Source organism: Symphalangus syndactylus, chromosome 13, assembly GCF_028878055.3.
Source record: "Symphalangus syndactylus isolate Jambi chromosome 13, NHGRI_mSymSyn1-v2.1_pri, whole genome shotgun sequence".
NCBI classification, from domain to species: domain Eukaryota; kingdom Metazoa; phylum Chordata; class Mammalia; order Primates; family Hylobatidae; genus Symphalangus; species Symphalangus syndactylus.
The window spans coordinates 103,765,645-103,790,116 of record NC_072435.2 but is presented as its reverse complement, the minus strand read 5'-3'; the positions used below and the strand labels follow the sequence as shown (position 1 = coordinate 103,790,116).

The 24,472-nt window shown below is 47.2% G+C and overlaps 1 protein-coding gene across 3 annotated transcripts in view; it reads right to left on the bottom strand.

Annotated features, from left to right (window-relative positions):
- WSCD2 (WSC domain containing 2) overlaps nt 1-24,472 on the bottom strand; it is a 359,309-nt gene that overhangs the window by 18,497 nt on the left and 316,340 nt on the right. For 2 of the 3 annotated variants that reach the window (XM_063614375.1, XM_055236736.2), the window contains 3 exons: nt 23,852-24,036; nt 9,180-9,301; nt 5,404-5,578 (listed from right to left, as the gene is read on the bottom strand). In XM_063614375.1, coding sequence (XP_063470445.1) covers nt 5,404-5,578; nt 9,180-9,301; nt 23,852-24,036 — 482 coding nt within the window. The remainder of the gene's footprint in view (nt 1-5,403; nt 5,579-9,179; nt 9,302-23,851; nt 24,037-24,472) is intronic. The other variant, XM_063614376.1, reaches the window with a different exon arrangement.

Genomic DNA, 24,472 nt, shown 5'->3' with positions numbered 1-24,472 from the left:
TCCAATAGAAGTCAGCTAGGAGGGTGAATCTTCTCTCCAGCCCCAGTTTCCCCACAGCAGAGCAAGTCTTTCCCATTCACCCCTACCCTTTTCCTTCAGATTGAAACCGTCAACGGCTTCCATCATGTATTTTTTGTTATTCTTGTATTTTGAGGGCTCTGAAAAGCCAGAGAATCAGGAATATCCAAATGGTACTCACCACCTCCCAACCCATTTTACAGATGAGAAAACTGAGGGCTAGAGAAAAATAATACCTATGCCTTTTGAGCATAGGATGCAGTCCAGGGTTCTTATCTTGGCCTCCGAGCCCACATGGTTGGCCTTTGCAAACTCACAGGCTCATTCTAATCCACTCCACCACATGCCAGCCAACTGGTCTCTCTGTACTTCCTCTCCTGTGCTTTGCTGTGTCCTGACATAGCGCCTTCATGCATACTGTTCCCTCTCCATTGCCTCCTACCTGCCTTTGCTTTTTGTTCGTCAGCTCTCAGTTGAATGGGTCTCACTATCTTTCCGTCTGTCCTTCCTTCCTTCTTCCTTCCCTCTTTCCTTCCTCCCTTCCTCTCTCTCCTCTTTTCCTGACTCCCTGGGCTATCATTAGTGCATTACTACATCCATCTCCTTCATATTGTTGATCACAATTGCAATTCAGATAATTATTCATGCAATTAGTCGTGTGGTCAGAAACCCTGCCCGTATTGTGTTTTGCTGATTCACCATTTTGTTTCCGCAATATCTGGTATACAGCAGGTACTTAATAACTGCTTCTTGGATGGATGCATGAACGGGTAGAATGGTGACTGGGTGGATAACAATAATATCTATTTTGTAGGGCTCTTAGAAGGATTGAATGAAACAAAGCATGTAATACGTTAATAGTCTAAAATGCTCAAAAGGCATAGGTATCATTTTTCTCTAGCCCTCAGTTTCCTCATCTGTAAAATGGGTTGGGAGGTGGTGAGTACCATTTGGATGTTTTTGATTCTCTGGCTTTTCAGAGCCCGCAGAATGCCATTACCATCAGAGTTAACAGAAAATGCAAGCCCCAGCACCTCCCACTGCAACCCCAGAGGGGGCTAAGAAAGCACAAGATTTTCTTTTGGTTCCCTCAGTTGCAAAGGCAGCTGAGGGAAGGCTCAGAGCAGGGGGTGCTGGAGCAGAAAAGAAGATGAGAGAATCCCAGATCCAGGCCTGGAGGCCCCAGGTCTCAGTGCTGCCTTCTTCTGCCCGGGGCAGATGAGCTCCACCCTTATTTACCATCCAAGGGAAGGCAAGCAAACCTCCCTCACCTCCCATGGCCCCTCATCTCCATCTCTCCCCTCTCTGGGGAAGCCACCCATCCCCTACTCATGTGTGTGGACTCCATTCCCTCCTTCTTCTCCAAGCTCCTTACTCCTTCCAAACCCCAATATTTTTTCTCTCTCAGCTGGCTCAATCACATTAGCACTCAAACAGGAACAAGTAGCTCCATCATTTAGAAAGAGCCCTTTCCAGCGACCACCAGCTCCCCTTCACCCCATCACTGCCACATTGCCAGCAGAGTTGTCCACATTCCTTCATGTTTCCTCCCTTCTATCTACTCCTTGGCCCTTGCACTCAGCCTCCTCCCTGTTCACAGCCTCGAACCAGTTATGGACAAGGTCCTCAGTGACTGCCCCATGCTCAATTCAAGAGACAAGCTCACCTCACATGATTACTCGGGCACGAGGGCAGATCACTCTGCCCTCCTATAGGTAATTCCTTCCCAAGATTTTACCAGGGTCTTTCCTGTTCTGCATTAGCTGCTATTTATTGAAGTCTTACTGTGAGCCTCATTGATTTCACACAAAAGCCCTCTGAAGGAGAAATGTGAAGTCCTAGTTTAAATTCCAATTATTCCACTTACTTGTTGGGTGACATAGGAAAAAAATGATCTATCTGAGCCTCAGTTTGCTCACTTATAAAATGGGACTATTAAGCAGTGATGACAGCCTGAGGTTGTTTAGGAGAATGAAATTCATGAATGAATGCAGTGTTAGAGTAAGACAAACATGCTGGAAGTGCCCACAGAATCGATCGCGTTCCTGGTATTGTTGCTGCTAGCTGGAGGTTCAGCTCTCTTCTCCTGCCTGTTTAATTTTTGTTCTGAGATGATCAGATTTAGGAGAAAATAAACCAAGGGACATCTGTGTCGAAGCCAAGTAAGCTTCAGGGAATGGTTTTCACTGGAATATACTGCAAAAAGGAGCTCAGATACAGGGACTTTCTAGAATATGGTTATGTTTTATATTTTGATAGTGGAGTAGATTACCCAGTTGGCATTAACTAGTACACTTAAAATATGTGCATTCCACTCTATGGAAATGTTACTTCAGAAAAGCTAATATTGAATTATAACCAATGACAACATCCTGAAGTACAATGATGCTTGCAACTTGCTTTGAAATGCACCAAAAATTAGGAAGGATTGAGGGATGGAGAAATGGAGAGATGGACAATAAAGTAAATACAGCAAAAGTTAACGTATGTTACAAAATTCTATGGAATGAGTATATATGTGTTCACTGCATAATTCTTCCGAGTTTTCTGGAGGTTTGACTTTTTTTTTTTTTTCCAGAATAAAATGTTGGGTTGATAGGTTGGGTGGGGCAGAGCAGGCGCCTTAATTTCCCCCCAAAACAGAATTCTCTATTCGAATACTTCCTGAGAGGCCAAGGCCAACCCCAAGGTAAAAGTTGTGGTTTTCAGTGCTATAAAGAAAGTTGATTTGGTTCCTAAGCCCCATCCATTAAGCAGCTGTTGGACGCAGTATTATACGCAGTTTTGGAATCAGACCGACCTGGGTTTCCATCCAGAACTGTCATGGCCTACCTGTGTGACACAGAACAAGGCTTTCCCCTCACTAAGCCTCAGTTTCCTCACCTATAAAACAGGGCTAATAAACCTTACACAATTATGTGGGATAATGAGTGTGAATTTTTCACAATGTATTTTGAGAAGCTGAGGTTGAGAGTGCAGTCTTGGGACCTAGATTGCCTGGGTCTGCATCCCTACACTGCCATGTCTGAGCTATTTGACTTTGGCCAAGTTACTCAGCCTCCCTGTGCCAAGTTACCTCATTTGTAAAATGGTAATAACAGTGCTTATGCAACTGGACTGTTTGGATGATTAGATGATTTAAGGCAGGTAAAAGATTTGACAGAGCCTGGCCCAGAGCAAGTGTTCAATAATTATCCCATAAGGGGCATCAAGGCTTAGCACACAGTAGGTGCTCAATAAATGGCAGCCCTGGTGGGCCAGGCTCTTGGCAGGCTGATGAGCTACATAACTGTCAAACCTCCCCAGTGTGTAGAAACTGCAAGAGCGACATGGAAAAATGGAAGCCCTAGTAATGGCCTGGGGGTAGGGCACTGGGAATGAGCAAACTCATCAGTTAGGGAATTGTTATCTGCTGTTGAAAAGGCTCCATTGTCTGTTCTGGCCACCTCAAAGCCATTCATGATCACAGGGTAATTAATCTGTGTATGACTTTCCCCTGCAGGCTAAGGCAGCACAGCTCTGCACAGACTAACCAGCACTTCCCCGAAAGCTAACAAAGACCCATCCTTCCCCATCGGACTGTAAATAGGGCCAAGAGCCACATGCTCACTAGGCTCTCAGAAGGACTTGAGCTACCATAGAAACAGCCACAGTTGATCACCACTGGTACCCCATCAGTCAAACAGGGACAGGCTATTGGTGGGGCTGCCACTAGCTCATACAGCACTTTTGTGCAAATCAGAAAAAGGTGCCCACTCCTTCCTCTGGACAGATGTTCTGCCATCCAGGGCACACAACATGTGGCTGGCTTTTAGGCACCACTTTTTCTGTTGGCTGTGCCAGTGCAATGCTCAGCCTGCTCTACCACATATGGCAGCTTGGTGACTGGGAAATGAGAAGGAGGAGGTCTAGCCCAGTGGTGTTTTCTTGGCTCTCCAGACTCTGGGGAGTGTCACTAGAGCATGGACAAAGGTTTCTAGCGGGGCTTTGGAGTCAGACTCCTGAAAACAAATTGTTTTGTAGATGTATAACTGTGGCCAGTTCCCAATCTCTCTGAATATTAGTTCTGTCATCTGTAAACTGGGGATGATACTGCCCTGATCATAGGTTTACTGTGGACTTCACATCACTAAATAAGATGAGGCTTGGCATAAGGACTGGTACATAGTAGATGGTCAATATATTCAGACATTGAGGTGATCCTTCAGGGGCTTCCTTTGGGCTGAGTGTCCTAGCAAGGGATGCCCCCCAATCCCCACCCAAGTGCCACCCTCCCTTCATGATACCTTGGTCAGGAGAAAAGGGTTTTATTGGGAAAGTTTACAAACAGTATGACTTAAGGTAAGTTCCTCAACTGTTCTGAGTCTCAAGCCCCTCCCCCACCCCACAGTAAAGAGGGCATAATTACCATTCCCAACTCATAGAGAGTTGAGGGGATTCAATGAAAACATGTATATGAAGGATGCAACACTGAGTCTGGCACAGAGTAAGACCTCAAGAAACTCCAAGTGTTGCTGCCTCCTCCTCTTCCTCCTCATCACCATCATCATCATCATCACTTTCATCATCACTATCATCAGCACTATCAGCATCACTCTTATCACTATCATCACCATTATCATCATCACCATTATCATAATCATCACCATCATTATCATCATCATCATCATCATCATTGTCATCACCATCATCATCATCACCATCATCATTATCATCATCATCACCATCATCATTATCATCATCATCACCATCATTGTCATCACCATCATCATCATCATCACCATCATTATCATCATCATCATCATCATTATCATCATCATCACCATCATTATCAGCATGTCTGGTAGCCCCAAGAGACAGAAGAGGAGATAACAGTGAGTGTAGATTCCACTAGCAAAGGAAGAAGACTAGAAGTGGAAAGGATGAGTGAGACAGGGAAAGAGAAGAAGGAAGAACTTATAGATAAAATGACAAAATCTTAGAATTGGAAGGAACATTGGAGGCCAACAGTCTACAGCTTCATTTTACAGACGGAAAAACTGAGGCCCAGAAAGGGGAAATGACTTGTCTAGGATAACGCAGTGAATCTGTTTTGGAGCCAGTGGGAGACTCAGTCTCTTTTCTCATTCAGTCTCACTACAGGAGCCACCAAGGGTCCTCGGTGATGAGGGATAGGGATGGGTCATCAGAACGCTTCTCATCCTGGGAACTCCTTCTGTTGCCCATCCAGGAACTCTAAGCCTGGTGGAGTTCATCAGCCCTGCCCCCTGGCTTGCATGGTTTTCTCCTTGCTGCAGGCTGTGTGGGATGGACTGGCAGCGACAAGTCTGGGAGGGAAGCCACTGGGAGTGCATCTGGGGTCCACCGGGGAAGGGCCTAGCTCACCTTGGACTTGTGTCTGATACACAATGAAGTAACTAGGAGTCCCGCAGCTCTCAAACTCCTCCGCGCTGCACTTCTGGGCACAGAGCTGCTCATCCTCTCTGTCATGGAGCGGGAATCGGGTGGTGGGAAACCCACAGTGGCAGGCGGTGCCTGCAAGAGCTGCCAGCGGGTACTCCTGGGGATGGAGTGGGAGAAGAAGAGGAAGAGAGTTGCTAAATCCCTGGACAGCTTCAGACTCCAAATGGAGAACAGGATTTGCATTCCAACCACTGCCTTCTCTGTCAGTCTCCCTCAACTTGAAGGTCCCCAAATTCCATCCACAAACCCTGCTTTTATGATTTTGCCCTATCTGTGCACCTACTGTACTACTGTTTACTTATTTGTTTCCTTTAAGTCGATTCACTTTTTGAAACTTAAATTTCAAAGGATACTTTGTATTGCTACCACTAATAGTACTTGTGGACAAGTAGCACTTCCACACATCTCCATAGTGTAAATGCACATAATATAGAAACAAAACAAGCGATGAACAAAACAACTACCTAGGCACTCTGGCCAACCAAGACTGTGAGCCTGGGGCTGGCTCCATGTTTCCTGCATAGAGAGTAGTTAAGGGTGAGAGGTGTTGACGCTGAAATACTGAAACGAAGCTTTCTCCTGGAAAGAGAACTGAAAAAGAAATCCCTTTCTCATGGTCATGCAATACTCCACAGTAAATGCCCCCTTGACGAGACAGTGATATGAAACCCATGCTTTGGGAAAAGCTGTCTGAGTCTGCTCTTTTAAGCCAAAGGAGATACTGATACCCCTGTGTTCCCAGAGTCTTTGTTGGGAGAGCTGCTTCTGATTGCTTTATTTGTTCTGTTGAACAGCTAAGTGGGGGCAAGATGGACCTGAGATCTGGCGGGCAAGGGTTTGTCTTCTGCCCAATTTACTTCTAAACTGGACCCACCACTTCTAGTTCTTTCTGGTAGCCGGCCCAGGAATAATCAATATGGTAGCAAACCAGGGTCACACCTGTGTGGCTGGATCCAGCCAGCTTTGCCATGGTAGCTTTGGTTTCTTTCCTAAAAGATATTCAATAGGAACTGCGGCGCCTAGCTGAAGGGCAGAAGTGCTGATATACTGGAGGGTCAGCTTGGGCCATGACTGATGACATTTTCTAAATAATGAGAATCCTGGAGCCTCCTCTGACACCCTAAACTTCAGACCCTCTATCACGACACAAGCAGCTCTGTATCCCTGTCCACTTGATCCCCTTAGTTTCTCTCCTTTGCCCCCTAAGGAGATCAGAGAAAACAGGAAGAGGGAGGTTTGCAAGGGGACTTCTTGTTCACACATACACACCCTCGCTTCTCTCCAGTCCTGTGTACAGTCTGACACTTTGCTACGCTAGTTTGCCCCATAATCTCACTGTCACATGCCTGTTTGTCCCCCCAATTCCAGGGAATCTGTAGGGTTCCCCAGGGCCCTCTGGAAGTGAGGGAATGCCATGTGGGTGGAGGGATTCCTGCTAAGGGGAGAGAGCTGGACCAAATGATAGCCAAGCCTCCTTTAATCTCATAAATGTTACCTCCCATCTTCTAGAATGCCTCTTAGGAGCACAGCAAGCCCTTAAGAAATGCTTGGTGATTTGAGGTAGCCTGGTCCCTCTTGAATGGCTCTGGGAAGCCTCTCTGGTGGGGTCGCCAGGGTGGCTCAGAAGTTTAAGAGCTTGAATTTGGAGTCAGTCCCCAGTGTGAACTCCAGCTCTGCCACTTGCTTGTGCTGACAGCTTAAGCAAATGACTTCACCTCTCTGAATCTTGGTTTTCTCATTTGTGAAATGGGACTGAAAATGTCCAACTCATAGACTTGGCCTGAGAAGTAAACCGTGTGATCCATGGTGCAGAGGGCTGCATGGAGGATGTTCTCAGCAAGCAGCCACTGCCGTGATGCTCCAGCCTTTTAGACTCCAGAGAAATGCTTCATGCATTACAAGCCCAATGAGAGAAATAGCCAAAAAGGATGACTCAGAGCAGATGGGGGCATCCAGGACTCAGGGTGTAGTCTGAGCACCCAGGAGGTGCCACAATGCAGATGTCTAGCGAATGCCTGCATCCTTGAGGATAGAGATTGTTATCTTGTTACTTTGCATCCCCAGCACTAAGCAGGAGTCCTGACATACAGTAGTGTCTTATTAAACATTTGCAGATTTGGCTTGATGGTGATATAGGACCCATGCTTTGGGAAAAGCTTTCTGAATTTGCTCTTTTAAGCCAAAGGAGATCCTGATACCTCTGTGTACTCAGAGTCTTTGTTGGGAGATGTGCTTCTGATTGCTTTATTTGTTCTATCAAACAGCTAAGTGGGGGCAGGATGGACCTGAGATCTGGTGGGCAAGGGTCTGTCTTTTGCCCAATTTGCTTCTAAACTGGACCCACCACCCCTACTTCTCTCTGGTAGCCAGTCCAGGACTAATCTGGTAGCAAACCAGGGTCACTCCTGTGTGGCTGGATCCACTAGCCAGTGGATCTGTGTGACTCAGAGCCACTGAGTCTGAGAACAGACTCAGACAGCTTTTCCCAAAGCATGGGTCCCATATCACCATCACACCAAGGGGGCATTTACTGTGGTGTATTGCATGACCGTGAGAAAGGGATTTCTTTTTCAGTTCTCTTTCAAGTCCTGCAGGAGAAAGCTTCATCTCAGTGTTTAAGCATTTATACCTCTCTACCCTCAACTACTCTCTAGAATGAATGAAATGCCCAACCATCTTTTTGTGGTGGAGGAGGGATGGTTCTCCTCTGGACACTTGAGTAATTAGCTCATTTTGAGAAAAAGCTGGAGCTCCTTGGACATCGCTAAGTGCCAGTTATGTGCCCAGTTCTGTGCTGGGGGTATTGAAGGGGGGCACAAAATGTACAAGGCAGAGCCCCTACCCTCCGGGAGTTCACAGCCTGGCTAGGGAGGAAACATAAACAGTCAGACATCTAGCTCCTTAGGCCAAAGAAAGATCATCCAACTCAAGTGCTATCCAGTGCCCAAAGCTCTGGGTGACACTGCTGCCTGGCCTCTGCTCGCACACCTCCACCAGTGGGGAATTCCCTCTGTCCCAAGGTGGGACTGTCCTTACCTTTACCTGGTAATTTTTTCATGCTTCTAGGCCCAGTTCAAATGTCACCCCCGATATGGTTTTTCTGTGTCCCCACCCAAATCTCATTTTGAATTGTAGCTCCCACAATCCCCATGTGTCATGGGAAGGACCTGGTGGGAGGTAACTGAATCATGGGGGTGGGTTTTTCCCATGCTGTTCTCATGACAGTGAATAAGTCTCATGAGATCTGACATCTTTAAAAAGGGCAGTTCTTGTACACATGCTCTCTTGCCTGCTGCCATGTAAGACATACCTTTGCTTTTCCTTTGCCTTCCACCATGATTGAGAGGCCTCCTCAGCCATGTGAAACTGTGAGTCCATTAAATCTCTTTTTTTCAAATGAATTACCCAATCTGGGGTATTTCTTCATAGCAGTATGAAAATGGACTAATAACCGTCATTCCTAAGTATTCATCAATGTTAAAACTCACTTCCTCAAAGGCAGGAAAATCTATTCTGTGTAGCTCCAGCCCCTTAGATCCATGTGAAATGGTCACATCCCTCTCCCATGTCATAGATCCCAGTCAACGACTACATCTATCCCGATTGAGCTGTTGCTTCTCCAGCCAAGCATGTGGTTCCTTCAGCACTACTGCACGGTTCCCTCCCACTGAGTTCCATGGGCCCCACCTTGTGCTTACCTTCTCAGTGCAGAAGTCCACGCATTTGTCCACAGACATGTTCAGCATGGCAGCTGTCACGGGCAAGGCCAGGGAAAGGTTGTCAGGCCTGCGGAAGCAGCCCCGGAACACTGCACTTCCATCTGAAGAGCCAGAGAGAAGAGGACTAGTCAGATATACAAGGAGTCAGATCTGGTTGGGAAAACCACCTTCTGAAGAAAGCTCAGAGAAGGCAAGAGTCTTGCCCAAGGTCACAGAGCAAGCCAAAGCAGAGATGGAAAGAGTGGCCATGCCTTCTGTTCTTGAACATGTCTGTTGATAGTCAATGAGCTCGATACATCAAAGAACGTTCTCCTCAACCCTGGCCCCTTTGTCAACAACCCAGGTCGCTGAGATGAGATTCTTCCTGGGCCATGCTATCCCCCTTTCTTTGTCAGATTCCCATGCCTCACTTCCTCATTCCCAACCATGGCAATGCCCCATTCAGGGAAATGATCAAGTACACGGAGGATTTTTGTGATCTCATCAGGGCTGAGTGTTTGAGGACTGAGCGAAGCAAGGAGTCTGGGGCTGTCCTGTCCTTATTCACTACTAGCAGGGTTCTCCTCTCCCTCTCATTGCCCTGGGCTTTAGGGGAAAAGTCCTGGGCCTCAGAAGTCTCTACCTACCCAGTATTGGGCACTGACAAGCTGCAAGGGACTGACATGTCAGAGGCAATCTCTTTAAGAAAATTTAACCCAGAAATAGTGCAGCTACACAATAAAAAATTTGGAACCCGTTGTCAAATCTTCAGTAGAAGTCATCCCTTAAGAAAATATTCAGAGATGTTGTCTTAGGTTGGGGCTACTGACAAATGTTTGAAGCAGAGCCTGAGACAAATGTTTTGTTGAAGTTGTGCTCTCAGAGAAAGAAAGTGAGAGGCAGGACCAGACAGAGCTAAGTGAGGATGTGATCTCAGCTGGGTGCCACCTCCATCCTGGTCTCACGGCAGGGATCAGGAGGGGGCTCTGGATGAGAAATTACACTACAGAGTTGGCACCCCCTTAAGGAAAGGGGGCTGGCTTGCCTTGGCATTGTCTATCCTAGCCTCCAATGTCAGTCAGTTTTTGGCTGTGGGCTGTCCCCCAGGGTGGGGCATAACTTCCTGGGAGGGGCTGCTTGCTCCTGTTGGGCCCAAAGCTATTTTTCAGAGAAGGGGGCAGTTGTGAGCCATTGATCGCCACCAACAGTCACCACAGGAAAGGAGACTTGGGTGGGTGCCTATAGCATCCACTACAGATGTGCGCAAAGATTTATCAATAAGGATGTTCATTGCAGCATTTTAAAAATTAACAAGTGAAGGAGTAGAAACAACCTAGGTGTCTAGCAATGAGATAATTAGGCCAATAATGTCTGAAATGACAACACACAATGGAATGCCATTGAAAGTGGAATTCCATTCTCACAATGGAATTCTATTGAAAGTGGAATTCCATTGAAAGGAATGGTGTTAAATGTTATTTTAGCCAGATGAATATGCGTTTAAGATACGAAGTTAAATAAAAACTGAGAATGTAAAATTCTACAGGTTATAAAATATCAATTTTGTAAAAAATTAATCTCTAGAGAGACATATACCAACATGTTAATAACTGTGATGTCCCTGGACAGTAGGTGTGAAGGATAAATTTTATGTGTCAACTTAGCTAGGCCATGGTGCCCAGATGTTCAGCGAAACATTGGTCTAGATGTTGCTATGAAGGTATTTTATGTATGTGATTGACATCTACCATTAGTTGACCTTAAGTAGAGGAAATGACCCTTGATAATGTGGGTGAGCCTCATGCAATCAGTTGAGGGCCTTAAAAGCAAACCTAAGGCTTCCTGGAGAAGAAGGAATTCCATCTCAAGATCGCAGCATTAACTGCTGCCTGAGTTTCCAGTCTGCTGGCCTGCCATACGAATTTCGGACTTGCCAGCTCCCACAATTGCGTGAGCCAATTTCCTTAAAATAAATCTCTTAATATATCTATCCACATATCCTATTGGTTTTAATCCTGTTGGTTCTGTTTCCCTAGAGAACTCTGACCAATCAAGTAGGAATATAGGTAATTTTTATTTCCATCTCTTTGTAAAACTCTTTTCTAACTTTTTTCTACAATGAATATGTATTTTTATGTAATAAAGACAAAAAAAGTGAAGCCAAGGCAGGAGGATTGCTTGAGGCCAGGTGTTGAAGACCAACCTGGCCAACATAGTGAGACCTCCGTCTCTAGTAAAAAAAATTTTAAGTGGCCACTGTTAAATCTTTTGAAAGTCTGGTGATACACATTTAAAATTGGGTTATTTCTCAAATTCTGAGTTGTATATACCCTTCCAGAAGCATAGCCATCCACATATAACAAAGGGCATTGTTAACACGGTGTGATCAAAACCATCAGCACAAGAACAGACCCCACTTATTGAATCCCTATTATGTGTCATCTGCTCTGCTGAGCACTTCAGAAACGTCAGCTCATGTCACCTTCTTGAAAATCCTGCAACGTTCATTGTAAACTCTCATTTTACAGATGAGAGAAACAGGGCTTCGAGAGAAGAGGTTACAAGACAAATCTAAGGACCCATCGTTTGCAAAAACTTACTGAGGCTCATCTCAGAAGCAAAGTGTTAGCCCTTGGAAAAAAGCAAAGCAAGTTGTAAAAACCATATGTCTCTCTCTGTAGCGGTGTCTGGGTCTATCTAGAGTGTAAAAGCGCTTTTTAGCATACACATATATATTTATATTTATGTGCAGAGAAGAGGATATGGAATAACTCCCTGAGTAGAAGGGTGGGGGGAGGGTGTTTATGAATGATAATTTTATATTTTAGCCATCAAAGACACCCTAGTGATTCTTTCTACCACATGGCGCCTGATAGCCTGAAGTTGCTCATTGCAGTGACAAGCCAAGAAAACTAAGAGGACATTAGGAATTTGGTTAAATGACGAATTTCCAAGGCATCCCCCAGACTCCTGCTGTCTTAGCTTTCTGGGTCTCTGGCTTTATCCTGGTGAGACAGGTGGCAGTGGTAGTGGTGATAGTGTCAGGATGCTGCTGATCTGCTGCGTGGTCCCTCCAGGCCTCAGTTTCCCCAAATATAAATAAGGACTGGGAGTTAAACTATGCAGTAACTCTCATGCCTACTACCCTGAGAACATTCAAAGAGGTGTGGGAACACCTTTGATGGCTCCAGTGATTTGAGGCCACTGGCACTTGAAAGGCTGGGGCCAGAAATGTGCATGCCTGTTCTGTACAGGACAATCCTTCACCTCCTAAATAAGCACGTGCCACATCCACATGCCACTAGTGCCCCGTAGAGAAACACTGGACAGTCTTCCATCTTGTGGCCTGGGGTGCTGAGAGGGATGCCCTGTAAGGTCACCCAGAGGATGGAGTGCAGTGGTGGGATCTCGGCTCCCTGCAACCTGCGCCTCCTGGGTTCAAGTGATTTTCCTCCCTCATCCTCCTGAGTAGCTGGGATTAAAGATGTGCACCACCACACCCAGCTCAATTTTTGTATTTTTAGTAGAGATGGGGTTTCACCATGTTGGCCAGGCTGGTCTGGAACTCCTGACCTCAAGTGATCTGCTTGTCTCAGCCTCCCAAAATGCTGGGATTACAGGTGTGAATCACCATACCCGCTGGGGAAGTGGGCATTTGAGCTAAAGATTTATGGCAATGAGACGGGAAGTCCCAAGCACTGTGGATGAACCCTCACTTAACCAGAAAACTCAGTTAGCCGGATGCTTACTCAGGTCATTGGGCAATGAGATGCTGGCTTTCCCTTTCTCTTTCCACTCCACTTGAATTTACTGAGTTCCTGCTGATGCCAGGCTCCATGCTGGGAACTCTGGGTCCATTCAGTCTGTATAGCAGCCATAGGTGATAGATGCTATGAGTACCTCCATCTCACAGATGAGAAAACTGAGGAGGCTGAGGGAGGCTCGCTGGCTTCCAGTGTTACAGAGCTGACAAACAACACAGTGAGATCGAAGCCAGTTTCTCTGTCTCCAAAGCCTGTGCTTCTTCCAATAATAATGATACTATTATGAATAGATGCTTATATTAATATAGTATTGGCAGGGTGCAATGACTCACACCTCTAATCCCAACACTTTAGGAGGCCAAGGCAGGAGGATCCCTTGAGCCCAGGAATTTGAGACGGACTGAGCAACATAGCAAGACCCTATCTCTACAAATATATATATATATATATTTTTTTTTTAATTAGCTATGTGTGGTGGCGCACACCTGTAGTCCCAGCTACTCAGGAGGCTGATATGGAAGAATTGCTTGAACCCAGGCAGGCGAGGCTGCAATGAGCCATGATCATGCCTCTGCACTCCAGCCTGGTTGACAGAGTGGGACCTTGTCTTTAAAAAAAATCATAATATTGTTGTGATCATTATTGCTACCACGTACTGATTGTGTGGTATATGATGGGAAGTAGGCTGAGCTGTTCACACACGTGGTCTCATTGAACTCTCCCATTCACCCTGGTCCTGTGGGGCTTCCCATTTTTACAGATGAGGAAACTCAAGTCTCAGAGGACTGAAACTGCTTGATACAGGTCACCCAGCTTGCAAGAGTTAGTCTGACATCTTTGATATTTATCAAGTGCCAGGCATTGTGTAAACGCTTGATATATCTTATCCGATGGAACCCTCCTAACCCTTAGCAGGAAGATCTCATTCTCTCCATTATAAAGAAGAGAAAACAGGTGCAGAGGGGAAGTGACTTGCCCAAGGCCACACAGCTGACAAGTGGCAGTATCTGGATTCCATCTAGGAATGTCTGAACTCCAAGTCTGCACTGTCCTGGGCTGTCCCTTTTTAAAAAGCCACCCCTGGCTTTAGCATTTCACAACAGTGGGACATTGATTTTCTCTCTCCCACCCTTCATGTCCACTCTGCTTTTCACCACAAATCATTCGGAAAGTCAGGGCTGTCACTCTGAGGTCGCCTGACACTGGAGTCTGATTATTCTTTAAGCATCCTCAAATGTCCAGATCTTGACCCTGGGTCTCTAGAACCAACTTCAAATTGTTAACCTGCCTCTTCCCCACCAGGATCCTATTTGAGGGACCATCATGAAATCCTAGAGCTTGGAGGGTTGCTACAGACAGTATTTTGGGGATTGGGGCCAACGGAGGCCCCTTTGGGGCTGGGGCAGTCCTGGGTACCCTTGGAGGGATCCCAAGCCCACCAGCTCTTATCCTCTAATGTGGGTCCTTTCTTGAGTCCTGTTCCACTACCATGGTGGGGTCTGAGGCCCCCAACACAGCAGTGTGTTGAGAAGACGCAGTCGTGTCTGAAGAAGTGAGTGGTGTTTGTGCACGTGTGTGTGTGCGCGCATTAATGGGGGCAGGAGAGGCTGTGTGAGGGCAGTTGTGGGTCTGGCTGCACTGAGATTGTTTGGGCAGTGGGACGTGACACCGAATGTGTGTCTGTTGCTTTGCACACAGTGCACATCTGTGTATGAAAGGGTGTGAGTGGTGATGTGTGCATCCCATGTGTATGTGTGACTGTGCTCATGCCAGTGTGAGTGCAGATCCCCCTGTCTAGGCATGTGGATGCCGACCTCTGAGAATGCAAATGTGATCCTGTGGACCGTGCTCATCTGCACATAGTGGGTCTGTCTATGGGGGAACATATGAGTCTCTGGCCCTGTGCATTTGACTTTGCGCTTCTGTAGATAACTTGTGTGGCTGTGCATCAAATCAACCTCTAGGAGGGCAAGTCTTACCATAAGGTGTTTGTGCATATGGAGACAATAACCCCACGGGCTCTCTCTGGGTTGCCCGGCAACCAGCTGGCTGAGAAGAGGGCTCCTCTTCTAGTAGAGGATGAGGCTGGGCTTCAGCCAGTCCCTCATGAGCCCAGCTCAATGCCACCAGGGGTTTGACATTTCCTGACCAGCCCCCCAACAGCTGGCACCTAGGTTCAGATAAAAATACTTATTTCCCCCGTGCAAGGGGAAATGCACCATAAGAAGAGAGAATAACTTGATGGGTAGGTCCCTCTGATGGAGTCCAGCCCAGGTGGAGTCTTTTCTCAGGATGCCAAGAGCACTGGGGACCCTTGCACCTGGTGCCCACAGCCAGGGACACTGCTGGTATCTGTCCCGGTTGTTTGCATCACAGTGGACCTCATATACAAGTCATCTCTGTATGGTAGTGTGCATGTCTTACTGTGGGCATGTGAAAGCTGAAGCAAGCCCAGGGTGGTCTTTGGGGTCCTTCACCCTCAGGAGTCACCCTTGCATCCTCTAAGAGCATGGCCCCAAATAATTGAAGGAACTGGGGCATCACTCAGGGCCTGTGGGTGGCACACATGCAACTTCCTCTAGGCTTCTTTGGCCAAGCACTCTGCCCTCTCCCCTGCCCCCAAGCTGGGCACCCATCTTTTGGGCTCAGTCCACTGATGGGTCACATTGACATGCATCTCCAGATGAGCCTCAGGGGACCCACCCTGGCCCAGAGCCCCAGGAGAGGCCTTCCATCCTGGCACCACACCAGAGAGCCATGGCATTTCCCTGGACTGACAGGCTCAGGATGAGCCATCTTGGCTGAGGAACAGAAGACTCAGCGACTAGGAAACACGAGTTCTAATCCCGACTCTGTTTCTCCTCTCTGGAACTCAGCACCTTCAGCTGTAAAATGGGGAACTCTCCTTCACATGGCACCCACTGGCACTTCTGCCCTTCCTTGTCTTTGACCATGGGCAAGTTCCCTCTCATTTCAGAGCCACAATGTTCTCATCTCTAAAATGGGGGCATAAATATTGGGTGGATCATTCAGAGATGGGCATGGATAAACTTTGTGAGCTGCAGGTACTACAGAGGGGGCAGTCAAAGGTCTGTCTCCTTGCCAGCTGTCCTTAGACTGAAAAGAAGGGGAGAGCCATGTGGAATCCCTAAGCTGGCATTTCTCCATGTGATTTCTTCCAGCCGGCCTAGATATTAGGAGGCCAGAGTAGGAAGAGGAAGGAAGTCTTTGTAGATCCAGCTCTGCAGAGACTGGCCTCCCTTTGACATTTAAGCACCTGCTAATGAGTCCCTGACTCTCCCAGCTTAGAGAGGAGAGCTAAACTGAATGCTGTGAATACTAAGTAAGGTAAAATTTTTAGAGGACTTAAAGGGCCCGAGATGGATTAGAAGCTACTGCTGTGCACCTCTTTGGGCAAGATGTGTTCTGGGGGTGCGGTGAGGGGGATAACAGCTTGGGAAGTCAGTTCCAGGAACAGTTAATCTCCTGGGTGGCAGGTATTCCTGAAGTCTGGCCTATTCTACTTTGTGAGGAAACTGTGTGAAGTCACAGAGGGCTTCCTGATGTCTGGCGGAAAGGTTGGAGAGCCTTCCAAGCCAGGAAGGGAAGGATTTAGCTCGACACCCAGGGACCTGGGGAGCTCTCTGGAGGCCATCTCTCTCTGCAGGTGGCTCTCCACTGTCTTGGTGATCTGGACACAGAATACACACGGTAGCCAAGACATTTAATCTCCCCACTTCCCTCATTTCCTGCATCTGTAATATGGGTCACCTGGCCCTCCCCTTCAGTGGGTGAGAGGCTCTCTCATCTCTTATGTCTGAAAATGAAAGGGAAGTGGCTAGGGAATCCCTTGGCTTCCCTGACACTGTCCTGTGGTATAAAGAATTCTGGATTTCCATAGCAGTGAAAAGATGCTTTCTTGTTTGCAAAAGCCTCTGGTGTCCCGAGGAGAGGGCCTTGGCTTTAAGGCAGACAGACCTGGGTCAGCTGCTTACTTAGCTGTGTGCCATTGGGCAGGTGTCTTCACTTTGCTGAGCCTCAGTTTTTCTCATCTGTACAGGAGGATTGTCATATCCACCCTGCACAGCTGGGGTGAAAGTCTATGCGATGGCATTTACAACAGAGTCTGAGATATAACAAGTACTTAAACCATGACACTTCCTCTTCCTTTCATCACTTGCCCATAATATGTGGAAGGTGGCTAGATCCCATGCACTGTTTGCTGTCAGTGGTCCATTAATATGCCTGCTCTTGGCATTTGCCATTCCATTATTGGCTGATAGTGACCATCACTCTGCCTTAGGGCCTGTGAGGGACAGGCTGGGCCTGCCAGGTAGTTAATTTCCCCAGGAGCCACCCTCAGCCAATGATGGATGACAGTTGGAGGAAAAAATAATACAGCAACTTTCTGCTCCTCGGGTGGAACACGTCTGAGATTTGTTCAATACCATCCCCCAGAGCTCTCCAGTGGGGTTAAGCTTTCATTGTCCTCACTAGAGACCTGCTTTGTCAGGCACCCTGTATTAGCTTTCTTCCCCATCTAACCTTTCTATTTCCCTATGGGTGCATCTTGGCAACACTTTCCATGTAGCCAAGGTTCACATCCCTGTATTGGGGGAACCCAACCTAAAACATCTTGGATCTTTGAGCACTTTTAATTACAAGGAAAATTCTTCACAGATTTCAGGGCCACTGCTTTTCACAGCTCATAGTATATGTGAATGGTACTCCCCGGAGTCATGAATGACAACAGCAGTAGCCCTGGATGGCATCTTCCTAATGATCAACCCTTTCTAAATAATAACAATGATGGCAGCAATAACAGCTGTTTATGTCATTAGTGCTAAGTATGTTGTGTGTATTATATCTCAGTTAATCCTCATAACAACCTATGAGGTGAACAATATTATTATCCTATTTTATAGGCAGAGACCCTGAAACTTAGCAAGATTCAATTACTTTTCCAGGTCACACAGCTGGTAGGCAGCAGAGCTGGGATTTGACCCCAATCTTGTTTGACATCACATCCTAGTTTCCCATCTCTACTATCCTGAAGAAGGTCTGCCCAATTTTAACAAGTTGGGCTCCATAGACTCCCATTCCAGCTACCTGAATTTTCCAGAAATCCTCTCAGGCCCCACAGTGGGAGTCCAAGGATTGCAAAAGCCCATGCCCCACATTCTGACAATGTCAGCTCTGCATTGCCAGGCTAGCTGGGATGGTACATGACCTCAGCAGCTTGGGCTTTTTACTAGCAAGAAGCAAGCAGAGCAACTGTTCATCAACTCCCTTTGCTGGGGGCAGACGAAGAACAGCCCGGAACCAGCTGCAAGTGTCTCTGAAGTCCTATCATCTCTTTGTTCTGGAGCTTCACAAAAATGAGGTAAATGTCACCAGGCATCAGCTTAGAGGCAGCCGTGGAAGAGTTCTCCTTGATTTGAAAGAAGCCACCACCCCCTGGGTAATTAGGCCAAGCTCCACTGCATTAAAGATGCTGGTGAGGAGGAAAGGCAGTGAGCTGGAAGCTGTTAATGGCTACCTAGCTACCTATAATCAGAGAGAGATTGAATTACACAAAGAGCCTAACTGTCCAAAGAGAATTCAAGCCAGCTATTTTTAGACATTACCAAAGGCTCCTGTGGGCTGCTGGAAATTCAAATCGCTTGAATTGGGTGCTTCTCAGAGTGAATTGGGGAGTTTCCATTAGGAAAAAGCTACTCTGTAACAGGCACTGTGCTAGGTGCTTTCTAGTCTTTACCTCACTCGGTGGCCACAGAAATTGTGAAAGACTGGGATGGCTTTCATTTTATAGATGAAGCACCAGACGCCTAGAAAGAACGAGTGGCTTGGCCAAAGTCAGTACAGCCATCAAGTGACAGAGTTGGGATAGAAACTTTATGCCTGATTCCAAAACCTGCATTGCTCCCAATATTTTCCTGTCCAATGACCTAGATTTTGCTTAGGGGAGAAGAGCAAACCAATTCTCTCCCATCATGATGCAGAAGAAGAAATATTTTCTATCATTCCCTTGGCCCTACAGAGAAGAGCTCATGGGGTCCCATATGAATTATGAAATTCAGGGCTCCCAGACCTACAGCAAAGGGAGGTAGAAGAAGCCTCCAGGTCTAGCAAAGAAGGAACCAGACGTGGTCCATTCCAGCAAATGTGACTGTCCCCTAATCATCTGAGGGTTCCCCTCAGTAAAAGTAGTTGGAATGGAGTATCAGTGAACATAAAGCAAAGCACTGCACAAAATTCTCCTAACTTTTGAGTTACAAAAGTTTTTGAGAGACAAAAAATTGCCAGAATTAACAACAGTACACGAAAACCACCATGTAAATTGTGAACCATAAATAAGGTATCTATTTTTTTCAGTGATAGTGTAAGCTTCATAATGTCTTCACTAAACTAGGAAGGAAAAAACAAAAGGAAAAAAGTACAGATCCCTGGGAGAGGCTGGTTTGCCATCATTGGGGTTTTAGGCAGTGCAGTGGTCAGCACCATGGACAGCCACCCTCGGGACTCAAGAGCCCCGTTCTGATGAACTTTGCAACCCAAATCTTGCAAGAATCTTTGAGGCAAATGAAATTTCTTGCAACATCCCATAAAGCCATAATGTTCTCAAGTCACCAGCAGGTCTCTACCCCTGGGAGGAGAGCTACACTTGCCGACACATTTAGCAAACTACTGTGAAAAATGTAATCTGACCAAGAAAGAAGTCCATTTCTCAGTTCTTTTGTAACAAGGGCAAAGAGTCCACGTGCCTGACAGTCTGTGTCAAGGCAGAATAGCAGGGTGCCTGCAGACATTTGCTCTGCTAACCTTTTAATGTGCTCACTATTATGGGAGCATTCCATCACCTCACCTCAGAAACACGTAGGCTGGCACCCTGTGCGAGGCAGATGCCCCACCAGAATGGTCCTTGGGAGATAACAAGCTTCCTTTAGATCTCTCCAGTCATTAAGCCTTCTGTGCCACTGCTTAGGAAAACACAATTAGGACACAGTGTTAATACCAACTAATGACTCTACAAATGAAATCTGGTTTCTGCCACAGCTGTTTGCTGGAGGGTTCACTCATTTCTCTTGCCTGATGTAATACATGCCAGAGTTGTGTGCCAGTGACTTGGAAGGCATCCCTTTCTGACTTCTTTGTGTACAAAGCAAATTCTAGGCATAATCCTAGGAAATCGAAGGCGCCACTGAGTCAGAGCAAAGACACTGCAGATTTCACATTGCATAGAGTCTGGAAACAAGGTGGAAGGAGGGATCAGGGGTCAGGGAAGGGAGGAGATGAGCTGGAGCCAAGGAGTTCCCCTAAAAGAGAGAAGATGGTGTTCTGAACCAAATTCCAGGGTCAGGGTGTCTACAACACTGTAGCAAGCGGGTATCCTAACTGGGATTCACAGACCTGGGTTCAAGCCCATGCTCAGTCCCTAAGAGGCACAGTAGCCTTGGAAAAACCATGCCTGCCAGTCATTTCCTGCAATAGGCACCAGGCTTTTGTGCACTCTTTTATTTGCCTAATTCCTCTCCCACTGCTTGGTGATTTGTCTTGAGTCTGGGTATCCTCCTCTTCTCCGCCAGGCAACAACCTTTCAAGGCTCTCGTCAAATGTCCCCTCCTTTATTGAGCTGCCCCCTCCTTTAGGGAGCCTCCCCCAGTGCTGTTCAATTTAGCCATTTCTATTCTCTGAGCCACAGTTTCTACAAATGCAAAATGCAGACATCAGTGAGAAAGGTGCTTCCAACATAGCATTCAACACATGACCTTTGCTGACTCTGGACTTTTGATCACGAATTAGAACACATGGCTGTCCCTTTCACCTGGAATCCTCTTAGAATGAGATTCAGCTCAAAAGTTGCTCCCTTGGCTCTTGAACACAGAGCCCCCACAGCCCTCTGGGTCTCTGGTTCAACCAATCCTACTTGTATTGGGTCTGCACAAAATTATCCTTTTAACTCATGGTTGAACCATTTTCATTAGTATCAGGTCTGTTGCCCCATGAGATGGAAAGCTCCTTGAGTTCGGGCACTGTGCTTTACGGACCACTGAGCCTCTCCATACCTCATCCACAGAGGAGCTCATCAAGTGTTTTGGTTCAATGAATGGTCCCTGCACTCTCTTTGTATACCATGTTGCCAACTGGATTTGAAACACTGTCAGCCATCTGTCTCCTTGTCCAAGCTGCCTCCCTTCTAAGTCTCAGCCTTAGTAGCCTCGAGGTTAATAAGGCTTAGATTTTCATTTAGGGTCTCCAGCTGAAGGTGCTCAAGCTTCAAACCTTACACAGTGATGATTTGGAACAACGGTGATGGACTTTAGAGAATCCAGGACTCTACTCTCAGTAGAAATAAGTGTGTTTCTTCCTCTTGGACATAATACAAAAATGCTATTCTCAGATGGTACAAAGCACCACCCAAATAATTGTGCCACACAGAAGGGGGCAGGTGAGGGGTGCAGCAGCGTTCCTGCCAGCAGCCCCCCAGCTCACCCACGGTCAATGAAAGTGTTTTATATAATACAAGGTGATCGCAGCAGTGTGTGTGTGTGTGTGTGTGTCTGAATGTGTGTGTGTGTGTGTGTGAGAGAGAGAGAAAGAGAGAGAAATGGGGGTGGAGAGACAGAGGAAGAGAGAGGGAGGAAGGTGGGGGAGAGAAAAAGGAAGAGAGAGGTGGGGAGAAGGAGAGGGGAAAGAGGAGAGAAAGAGATATTGAGAGAGAGTGTGTCCAGGTTATTCGGCCAACCTGAAAGTTAACCAAAAGGAGGTCTGGCTAGTGTCTGGCTAATGACATACACAGTCCAATTCTTGTTACCTATCTCAGCTTCATCCACTAGGATGTGTTACTGGCAGCAGCTTTCCCTCCAAATATCCCTGACTTTCAGGTCATCTCTTCAGATGGTCCAAATGTTGCTATCAAAATGACATAAATATTGACATAAAGGCGAGCAGTTGTAAAGGTGATAAATCTGCCACTAAGTTAAAAACTCATAATATTAGCAGCCAAACCAGAAAGCCACTCTATGGACATTCTCTGGCCTGGATTTCACATGCTACCTCTGTCCTCTGCCCTCTGCCCTCTGCCCTCCTAGGCCTTCATACCTGAACTGAGGTGACTATGGGGAGGTGGAAGTTGCAGTTCATTTGGAAAAGCCAGCCAGTTTGCAAATTGACTGCATGCTTGACCCTATTGCACAGCAAAGCTTGAATGGAGCTTCAAAAATACGGGATTTGAGGCTGGATGTGGTGGCGTATGCCTGTAATTTCAGCACTTTGGGAGCCTGAGGTGGGTGGATCACGAGGTCAGGAGTTTGAGACCAGCCTGGCCAACACAGTGAAACCCTGTCTCTACTAAAAATACAAAAAAAATTAGCCAGGCCTGGTGGCGGGAAACTGTAATCCCAGCTAGTTGGGAGGCTGAGGCAGGAGAATTGCCTGAACCCAGGATGCAGGGGTTGCAATGAGCTGAGATGACACCACTGCATTCCAGCCTGGGCAATAGTGTGAGGCTCTGTCTCAAAATATATATATATATATATGTGTGTGTGTATATATATACACATATATGTATTTGGGATTTGAAACACTGAACACATTTTCAAGCAAACAAACAATGAGTTTCTATAAACGATGAAATTCACATGGAAGAGGCCCTTCTCTGCAAACAGACTAGCTGTTAACTTTCTGCTAAAGCCACCCGGGTGGGCAGGACTACATTCTGGATGAGATCCAGAGAGGCTCAAAATGTGGTCTGTGGACCAGCATCCTGGCATCACCTGGGAGCTCTTTAGAAATGCAGCATCTCACTGGACCTGCTGAGTTGGAATCTGCATTTTAACAAGATCTCCCAGGGGAACTCTCAGACACATGCAAATCTGGGAAGCACTGGCCAGAGGGCTAGAGAAGCAGCTGTGGATTTCTGCCTCTGTCCTTGGACTGTGTGGGAGGGGTAACCCCCAGAAAGGTCAGCACCCCCCATCTTTTATCAAGCCCATTAACTCTTCTCATAGGTCTTAAGGTCATCTGGAATTAGGCTGTGTGACCTTGGACTGGTTGGGGGTAATGAACAACAGTAATTACCTGAAAAGGCTATAGGGAAGGTAAATGAAATCAGGTCTGTAATTGGCTTAGGACAGTGCCTGGCATACAGCAGATTATTGATAAATAGTTACTAGCTGTTATTAAACATTCCCCCCCAGTCCCCAGGAGGGGACAATGATGGGACAGTGCCCTCAGACAAGCAGCCAGCTCCTGTCCTCTTATTCACTCCCTCCTTCTGTTGGTTTGGAAATCAGAGAGATTTTCCAACAAGACTCAAACCAGAAGCTTGAACAAGCCAGGATGAATTCTGTCTTTGAAAGCATCAAGGACTCCAGAGTCGGTTTAAATTCTCTGCTGCTTACAAGCTTTGTGACATTGAGACTCAGTTGCCTCATCTGTAAAATGGGAATAAGTAAATAATAGTCTATGTCAAGGGTCATTGTGAAGATTAGATGTGCTATTCTATATGAGGCATGGAGAAAAGGACAAAGTGTTTGCTATTGTCATTACCACCATCATCATCATTAGAGACAATCTGCTCTGAGAAAATCAGGATGGGAAGGCGAGGCTCAGGCTCCAACTCAGTTTCAGAAGGAGGAAGACTGGTGAGAATGAGGGATGCAGCTGGAACCAGAGGCAGCTCAGAGTGGGAGGGAGAGAAAAGCGCATGCAGGACCATTCAAAGGAGCTGAGGCAAAGGGTTCTGTGAGGGACTGGGAGAGGCGAGGCTGGGGCAGGACGGTGGTGGCCTTGGAGTGATGGGGAGCCATGGAGGGTACAGGGCAGACATGTGGGACTATTTACTCTGGTGGGAAGGGCTGCAGCCGAGGGAAGAGCAGCAGAGAGGGGCAGGGCAGACTCACGTACACCTGCGGGCCGACTCCTGGGCCAGCTGCAGCCGGTAGACAGAGAGGCGGTTGGCGCCGCCGCACATGCTGCCTCGCTCGCCCTTGCACTCCATGTCGCACTCTGCCTCGCTCACGTTCGTCGCCTGGATCTTGTGGCCGCAGTAGCACTCGGCGCCGAACTCCAGCCCGGCATACAGGTAACCCCTGGGGGAGGCTGCTGTCAAGCAGGGTAGCTGCCACCATGGAGACCCCAAGGCAGGGAGACTCAACGTGGAGACCTGGTGGATGGGAGGGCTCTGGGGACCAGGAGATCCCAGGGGAAATAGGGAGACTGCTGATGGGAGGTTGGGGCCACTGGGAGACCCCAGGGGACAGGAGAGACCTCAGGGGACAGGAGACTCACCCATTGTGGAGACCTGGGAGATGGGGGCCTTCGGGAGACAGGGGGACCCCAAAGAAATGAGATTAAGGAGGTAGCACACAGGAAGACCTTGGAAAGAGTGTGGGGAGACCCTGAGGTAGGCAGGGAGACTCCAGGAGATCTGTGAGACAGGCATGCCCCATGGGGCAGGGGGATCTGGGTCTGGGATAGGGAGACCCTAAGAGGAGTCAGGCAGGCTACAGAGTTAGCCTTGCAGCG